This window comes from Propithecus coquereli, unplaced genomic scaffold, assembly GCF_000956105.1.
Source record: "Propithecus coquereli isolate 6110/MARCELLA unplaced genomic scaffold, Pcoq_1.0 Scaffold119, whole genome shotgun sequence".
In the NCBI taxonomy this organism is placed as follows: domain Eukaryota; kingdom Metazoa; phylum Chordata; class Mammalia; order Primates; family Indriidae; genus Propithecus; species Propithecus coquereli.
Genome location: NW_012135969.1, coordinates 2404605 through 2413663, shown reverse-complemented (window position 1 = coordinate 2413663; position 9059 = coordinate 2404605). Strand labels below are relative to the sequence as shown.

The 9059-nt window shown below is 41.5% G+C and overlaps 1 protein-coding gene across 1 annotated transcript in view; it reads left to right on the top strand.

The window, feature by feature from the left end:
- Positions 1–8390, top strand: part of EFCAB3 (EF-hand calcium binding domain 3) — a 48459-nt gene extending 40069 nt beyond the window's left edge. The window contains exons 4-7 of the mRNA XM_012659650.1: positions 388–581; positions 940–1124; positions 4519–4641; positions 8064–8390. Coding sequence (XP_012515104.1) covers positions 388–581; positions 940–1124; positions 4519–4641; positions 8064–8390 — 829 coding nt within the window. The remainder of the gene's footprint in view (positions 1–387; positions 582–939; positions 1125–4518; positions 4642–8063) is intronic.
- The last annotated feature ends 669 nt before the right edge of the window (positions 8391–9059 follow it).

The following is a 9059-nucleotide window of genomic DNA, read 5'->3' as shown; positions in this document are numbered from 1 at the left end:
AAAAAAAAAAAAAAAAGTTGCATTTTAAATCCCAACACAAAGTAGGAAGGATAATAGGCATGATTAATGTTTGTATTCAAACTGGTATCACTTAAGGGTTTGTCAAGGATCATCATCCATTAAATATTTTTCTAGAAAAGACTGGGAGGTTTTGGAGAAGACAAAGGAAACCAAAAGCCAAGGAATACAGATATAAAATAGTCAAACGGCCTGTGGAAAATATCAGTAGCTATTCTATAAATGTCACAGAAATAGGCACCCAAATATTATTGAATGAATATGCAAATTAGATTTAAAAGTTTGTTCAGCATATGTAACTTACAACTTGACAATTTTTTTGGCCTATAGCTCTTTTAATCAATTTCTGAATTACTATTTTTTTAAAAGCTATTTCCAAAAGAAATTCCAGCATTCTGATGCAGGAGTATTGTGGAGTCCCTGTGCTACAGGTTATGGAAAAAGGAGACTTAAGCCAGAAGTATACGCACCTCCAAGCTCAAGCACAGCTGCCTTTGCTAATGCTGCCCAAGCTGCAATAATGCAAGAAAAGGATTTATTTAAATTTCTTGAAGAGCTCAAAAGTAGGAGCCATTTGTTCTCTCTCCCCTGTTGTAAAGGATTTATGTGTATATGACTGGTCAGAAATAAGTACTAGAGGCCAAGTGCTGTAAGAGCAGGCCCACAGCCTATTCCAAGTGACCGGTCTCTGTCACACAGATATCGTTTGAAAGCGAATGTACATCTTACTTGAATCTTCAGAAGCCTGGATGAAGCATAGAATCAGTGGATGGATGGGGCATGGGGGCAGGAGAGTGAAGAAGGGAGGCCATGGCTACTGGGAAGAATAGACAAAGAGCAAAACAGGCAGCACATGTTTGTCTTTTATGTGAATTTCTTCTTAACTTGCTTGTGATACCATTTTTGTTTTTATCTTTTTAGGATGCAATCCCCCTTCAGAGAGCCCATATTCAAAAATACCCATCTTTCCACTGTTTCCTAACGTGGACAGGGTGGTGATGGGAAAGCCATTCAGAGACTTACAGAAATTAGAAATGTTAAGGAAAAAGGAGCCTTTGAATTTCTTTGATAATTATTTTTTCCATAAAAAAGACTGGAAAACACAGGTGAGATTTAGATTATGTCACATTAGCTAATTTAAATACTTAGATTTTTAAATACTAATTTAACAGAACTAATAACATGCTTTTTACAAATATTTTTAGTCATAGTTCAATCCAGATTCCATAGCCATGTTCCTAAATTTAAGCCCAGGTATAAATATTTCATTTAATTTCAACAAATAGTTAAACTTATTGAAAAATAGAACCCTAGGTTTGGGTTTGAGAATGGAGAGTATAAGAATAATAACAACATGGCCGGGCGCAGTGGCTCACGCCTGTAATCCTAGCTCTCTAGGAGGCCGAGGCGGGCGGATTGTTTGAGCTCAGGAGTTCGAAACCAGCCTGAGCAAGAGCGAGACCCCGTCTCTACTAAAATAGAAACAGATTAATCTGACAACTAAAAATACATAGAAAAAAAAATTAGCCGGGTATGGTGGTGCATGCCTGTAGCCCCAGCTACTCGGGAGGCTGAGGCAGAAGGATTGCTTGAGCCCAGGAGTTTGAGGTTGCTGTGAGCTAGGATGACACCACGGCACTCTAGCCCGGGCAACAGAGTGAGACTCTGTCTCAAAAAAAAAAAAAAAGAATAATAACAACAGAAGGCCCTGAGGTCCTAGCCCAGACTGCTCTCCAGAGCTGCACTTTGGACTCCTCAACCAGCTCTAGATTGTGGCTGGGCAGACACCATGGGATGAGAGAACAAGTCCACAGCCTCATGGAAAGGCCATCCTGCCCTTGGCCAGACCCCACTACTGTCCCAGCTGCACCTTCTGGCCCTGCTTCACACTCTGTTGCCTCTAATCTATTTGCCTCCCTCCCAAGATACACTCTGTCATCATGAGTTTTAAGATCTCAGGCAAGCATACCCAAGTTACCCCAAGTTTGTCACAGGTCTCCCAGCCTGAGAAACAGGATTGAGATTTAACTGGAAGCCAGCCAACCCAGTGGGACATCTCTCAGATCCAGAGGTCCACATATTGTTCACACCACTAAAAAATCCCTAAAAGGTCCCTCCAGACATAGAGTTTAAGAGTCCCAGGGATTTTTTAATTAATTTTAAAGGAGTTGTGAGGAGGGGTGTTCAGTTGCCTTGTTTGTTTTTCTTGAGACAGAGTCTGACTCTATCGGCCCAGCTAGAGTGAAGTGGCATCATCATAGCTCACTGCAACCTCCAACTCCTAGGCTCAAGCGAGCCTCCTGCCTCAGCCTCCCAAGCAGCTAGGACTGACTACAAGTGCGTGCCATGACACCTGGCTGGTTTTTTTTTCCTTTCTTTTTGGTAGAGACAGGGGTCTCAGCTTTGCTCAGGCTAGTCTTGAACTCCTGAACTCAAGCAATCCTCCCTGAACACCCCTCCTCACAACTCCTTTAAAATTAAAAAAAAAAAAAAAAGAGTCCCAGAGGGGTATCAACTGTTACAAATGACCTTGAGTTTAGTCTTTGTCTTTATCTCTTCAAATGAAGTCACACCCACAAGTCACTGAAAAGATGGAAAGAAGAGGACATTTATCTCCCTTTAAATTTATGTCCCAACGTTGAACACACACCACCCAACTATGAGGCTTATCTGCTTATTGTCAATCTCTCCAGCTAGAATATAAGGTTCATGTATGCAAGGATTTTATTTCTTTCACTGAGGTATCCCCATCACCTAAAACAGGGCCTGGCCCACAGGTGACTCAATATTTTTTGAAAGAAAGATAATTATAATACACATTATTTATTGACAGCACACTATATGCTAGATTGTCTCTAATAATCTCATCAGAGATGGATAAACAGCTTCCTAAATGATCTCTTTGCTTCTATTTTTGTCATGTTCAATTCTCAACACAATAGCCAAAGTGGCCTTGTTAAAATCAACTCAACACTGTCAATGGCTTTTCATATCACTCAGAGTGAAAATCAAAATCTTTATAATAACTTACAAGGTTCTACACAATCCAAACCTGAGCCTTCCAATAATTTTAGCCGCTAGTGGCTATTTAAATCTAAATTAATTAAAATTAAATAAAATTCAGTTCCTCAATCACAGTAGCCACATTTCAAATGCTCAGTAGCCATATATGATAATGGATACTATATTGGATGACACAGAAATATAAAACATTTCCATCATTGTGGAAAATTCCACTGGACATCACTGATCTAGACCCTCATTGCCTGCCCTATCCAGTAATCTCATCTTCCACTGTGCACCCTCCAGTGTACTTCACCCCATCTGCAAGGCCTCTTTACTATTCCTCTTACAGCCCACACATCCTCTGATCTCATGGTCCTTAGTTTTGCTATTCCCTCTGCTCAAATGCTGTTCCTGATATATCTGCATAGCTCTTTCCCTCACCTCTCTCAGGTCTTGTCTCAAATGTCACTTCAAGGAGGCCTTCTCTAACAACCCTATTAAAATCATAACCCCCCCACACCCCGGGATTGTGCCTGTACTCCTGGCACTTTGGGAGGCTGAGGCAGGAAGATTGCTTGAGGCCAGGAGTTTGAGACCAACCTGAGCAAGAACGAGACCCTGCCTCTACAAAAAAAATAGAAAAATTAGCCAGGTGTGATGGTGAGTGCCTGTAGTCCCAGCTACTCAGGAGGCTGAGTCAGGAGGATCGCTTGAGCCCAGAAATTTGAGGTTGCTGTGAGCTAGGTTGATTCCATGGCACTCTAGTCCAGACAACAGAGTGAGACTCTGTTTCAAAAAAAAAAAAAAAAAGACGGAAGGAGGGAAAAGTGGGTTAAAGGATGGAGAAATCCTAAGATGGAAAAAAAGTTAAGAGAATTCATATTAGATAGCTTTAAAGAGACAAGCTCGTCAGCCAAGAGTTTGAAGGTTTGGTTTTCCAGCAGCCACTATGAGGACAGTAAGGGAGTAAACAGCGAATGAAGGAAAAAATGTCAAGCAGTACCAAGGGCCTGAATGAGGTAATATACATTTTCAAAGAAAGCAATCACATATTTACATGATTCCACCAGCATTGTTCACCAGCCCAAGAACAGGGGAAAGAGATGGCTGGTTCCCTAGGAGAAGTTTGGAAGTAACAAAGGCTGTGCTCTCTGGAGGGCACAATCATTTTTGGTGCTTTGTGATGATGGAAGGTTTGGGTCATGATGGTGTTTGCTCCTCCATATCCTCCATATCCATTCCACGTGGAAACCATCTGTCTATACGTCTCTGATGAGAAGGCTTCATCATTATTAAGGAGAATTTACCAAATGCCCATTTACACATGGCACTATGCTAGGTGCTCCAAAACAACTGACAAATGGTTTAGCAATAACCTGATAAATCATATACAAATCCTTTCATCATAAAATATACTTCTGTTTATTATAATTTATTGTTGCCTAATTCAAATTAAAATGTATTACTAATCTTCTTTTTTAAATGTGCATAAAGGCAGCAAATATAAAGCCTATAAACCCTGCCTCAGGCTATTCAAGTGAAATCTATACCATTGATCAAATGTTCAAGAAAAAGCAGACTTGGACAGTGGTCGATGCAGCTGCTATTAAACAGCACGTGAGTATTCATTGTTGAATGCCTTCCCAGAAGGCATTGACAAAAATATTCTCTACTTAAATACTACACCGTAAAACCAAGAAAATTTTGATCTGCCCTATGCTTTTAAAATGAGACAAGATTGTTTCTCATTTTAACCCATCGTAATGACAACATTTCTTGCTCCACAATCAAATGGATTCTAATGTTAGGTGTTATGATTTCATCCCTGCCTCATTTCTGGGACACTCGTTTGTTTCATGCTGGAAATAGCAAACTAATTAAGGTAGGAAACCAACAGTCACAGTGAGTGGTGTACTCAGGGAATCATGGTGATTAAAACATCTTTATTATAGCAGCTAAAAAAATAATAATAATAGTTTCCTAAGTGCCAGGCACTGTGCTTTACAGTGCTGATTCACTTAATTATCACAACAACACTTTAAGGTAGGCTCTGTTGTCATTTCTTGTCATTTTACAGATATGCACAGAGAGGTTAAGTGATTTGCCCAAAAGCACACAGCTAGTAAGTAGTAGATTAAGGATTATAAACATGGGAAATGTAGCTACAGAATACACACTTTTTTTTTTTTTTGAGACAAGGTCTCAATTGCCCTGGCTAGCGTGCAGTGGTGTCATCATCAGTGCAACCTCAAACTCCTAGGCTCAGCAATCTTCCTGCCTCAGACTCCTGAGTAGCTGGGACTACAGGCACACACCACCAAGCCCGGCTCATTTTTTCTATTTTTGGTAGAGACAGGGTCTCACTCTTGCTCAGACTGGTCTTGAACTCCTGACCTCAAGTGATCCTCCCACCTTGGCCTCTCCCAAAGTGCTGAGATTACAGGTGTGAACCACCGCGCCCTGCTGGAATACACACTTAACCATAAATCTATGCTGTCTACTTTTGTACCCTGACTTGTTAGCAACTTTCGTACCCCACAGAGATAGACAAGGATGTTATTTATTTTATGCCATCTCCATCTGCATTTTATACTAATGATCAAGCTCTCCTTGACACTTCTACTTCCTTGGCCTTTCCAATACTGCATCTTCAGTTCTCCTTGTAGCTCTGTGTCCTTTCCTCTCTCTTCTCTTTCCTGAATGTTTGTCCCTTAGGTATTGATATTTCCTAGTTTTCTAGTCTCATCCTATTTCTCTTCTCATTGTATACACTCACCCATTCATTTGTTCAATAAATTTTTATCCAGAAGTTCTGAGATTAGGAGATACCATAGAATAAAAAACACAGTTTCTACCCTCACTAAGTTTGGAGTGAGGGTAGAAGATGTGGAGAAAGAAATGGGCAGCAGGAATATATTGAGATAAATGGAATTACAAATGCATGCACAAGATCACAAAAGAGTGAGCTCCCAACCTCTGTCTCATCATGGCACAAATTCACAGTGGAGTAAATGGAGACTGCTTATATCCAGAGGCCTCCAGCCCTGGGGAGGGCTGCCCGAAGGGCTAAGAAGCCTGAAAAGATCAATAGTTTGCATCCCAGTAACCCCGTTGCAGCAGAACATCGAGGATCTCTGCATTAGGTGAAGGAACAGCGAAGGCAAATAGTCTTCAGGCTATCAATCCACCCTCCGTGTTTCAGCTGCCACCTATATACTGAAAACTCTTAAATTTGTCATTAGCCTAGACTTCTTTCCTATACTTCTATCCTATCTCACTGACCACATAAAGAACATTTCTACCACTATATGATGTCTCATAGCATTACAAATTCAACATGTCCAAAACCAAACTCATCATCTTCTGCTTCAAACTGGCTCTTCCCTGGGGATTCTGTATCTCAGTTGTTTATACCACCATCTACACCGTCACTGAAGCTATAAGGCTAGAAGCCATCATTAACTTAGACTTTTTTACTCATTCCTCACATCCACCAATCAAGTCCTGCCCCTTTAATTCTCCTAAAAATTTTTCAAATCTGGCCAGGGGCGGTGGCTCACGCCTGTAATCCTAGCACTCTGGGAGGCCAAGGCGGGCGGATTGTTTTGAGCTCAGGAGTTCGAGACCAGCCTGAGCAAGAGCGAGACCCCGTCTCTACTAAAAATAGAAAGAAATTAATTGGACAACTAAAAATACATAGAAAAAATTAGCCGGGCATGGTGGCACATGCCTGTAGTACCAGCTACTCGGGAGGCTGAGGCAGGAGGATTGCTTGAGCCCAGGAGTTTGAGGTTGCTGTGAGCTAGGCTGACGCCATGGCACTCTAGCCCGGGCAACACAGTGAGACTCTGTCTCAAAAAAAAAAAAAAAAAATTTTCAAATCTGTCCCCTTCACTCTGTCCCTATTGCCACTACCTTAATTGAGGCCCTCATTAGGTCTCCAGCCTAAGCTCCTGCCCTCCAACTATTCTCCACACAGCTGCATGAAGATCCAACCATGTCACCGTCCTGCTTAAAAGTGAACATGTCCCTCTCAACCACGGCAGCCTTTTTCAACTCTATTTTCTGCTCCACACCACTGAGGAATTTATCTCACTCATCCAAAACAGTGGCTCACTACAGCATGACTTTGGCTGAGGAAAGGGCTCTCCCCAACCCCACTAAGATCACTGACTTACAAGATTAAGTCTAAGGGCCTGCCTCTCCTCTATCCTGACTCCTTCATCCCCACTTTAAACTTGACACTCCTGCAATACCAAGTGCCTGTACCCTCCTGCCAACACCAGGATGTTTAGTGCCTTGGAGCCTTTGTTTATGCCGTCCCTTCTCCCTATATACGCCTTCCCATCACAACTCATTCCCTCAATCTGATCAAATCCTTGAGGACCTACTCAGCTCAGCTTCTTCTCCCCAACAGTTATCCCTGTCCTAGGCTGAATTAGGGCCCATCCTTGGCAGTGTTATTATATCTGGAGCCTATTACCATCCCACACTTCTCCCTATTTTAGTTCTTTTAGACAGAGTCTCACTCTGTCGCCCCAGGTAGAGTGCAGTGGTGTCACTGTAGCTCACTGCAACCTCAAACTCCTGGGCTCAAGCAATCCTCCTGCCTCAGCCTCCCAAGTAGCTGAGACTACGGGTGCATGCCACCATGCCCAGCTAATTTTTCTACTTTTTTAGTGGAGATGGGGGTGTTGCTCTTGCTAAGGCTGGTCTCAAACTCTTAAGCTCAAGCAATCCTCCCACCTCAGCCTCCCAGAGTGAGTGCTAGGATTACAGGAGTGAGTCACCTCGCCCAGCCCCTTAGTTCATTGTATTTTTAATAATCTTGTAAAATTTCTTACTATCTCATTATTCCAAAGTAATATATTTAGATTGTCCATCAACTCCTAGCTCACATGTCCTCAAGAGGCACTACCTCTTCAGGCTCAGTGACTTTCAAGGCCTGGGAACATAACTCTTGGAATATCTATAATTGTAGTCCACAAATTAAAGATATTTTAAGGTAACTACTGTAAACTTCTGCTCTCTCACTGCAGGTGAAGAGAGCTACAGACACCTATAATTTAGGAATTGCCCTTGAGCACCGGAAAGAAATGCTAAACCTCTGGCGCAAGATCCGAGGGGATTTGATTGGGATAGACACTAAAAATGAATCCTTTTATGACACCTTTTCTACTTACACGTGGTCCTGGAATGTTTGTCAAGAATTACTTTCTCCTAAGGACTTAAAGTTATATGATGCCTACATGAATAGAAATTCCTTCCACAACTCTGGACTCTCTTCCTCATCAGATATCAGTGACAGTGACACAGAGACAGGAAGAAAAAGAAAACGGAAAAGTTCCAAAGGGTTTCAACAATGAAATTTCTACATTTTCTAGACAGCTCATCACAAACTACTTTTTCGTCGTTATCAAAATTATGGTTTCTTGCTTTTGTCTAGCACATCCGTAACGGCTGGAAATGTTGACATCTTTTGGATTCTGACCAGTAAAAAAGTTTTAAGTCATAAAATGGTTTCCCTTTCCTAAATCTTTACTAGTAAATAGATGTATTGCTGTTTAGTTCCCTAGCAACCAGCTGCGCTCTGCTGCCCCCACCTGGCCTAAAACTGCTTGCGCCTCAGCAGGAAGGTGAAAAGCTGGCCTTTTGAGCTCCTAAGGAACCTCCAAGCAATAAACCTCTGAGTTCATGGCGACTGTCACAGGATTAGGTTTCCAATTGTTTGTGAAGGAGGCCAGAGGCAGCAGATGACAATAACCTTTCAGTTTCAAGGAATAATATCACCATCCCCCAAAAAACCTTGATTAAATTTAGGTGTTCCCAAGGTTCCTTAGCTACACACCTGCACGCTTGGATTACTCTTACAAATAGCTGATCTCATCCATTGCATTTGTTGTTGTTCTTTAATGCATTTAATAAAGAAGCACATATATAACTATATTACAAGTTTGGGGATTGTAATGTTTTTATTGTGGGAAAATATACATTACATGAAAGTTTATATTTTAATCATGTTTAAGTGTGTATCA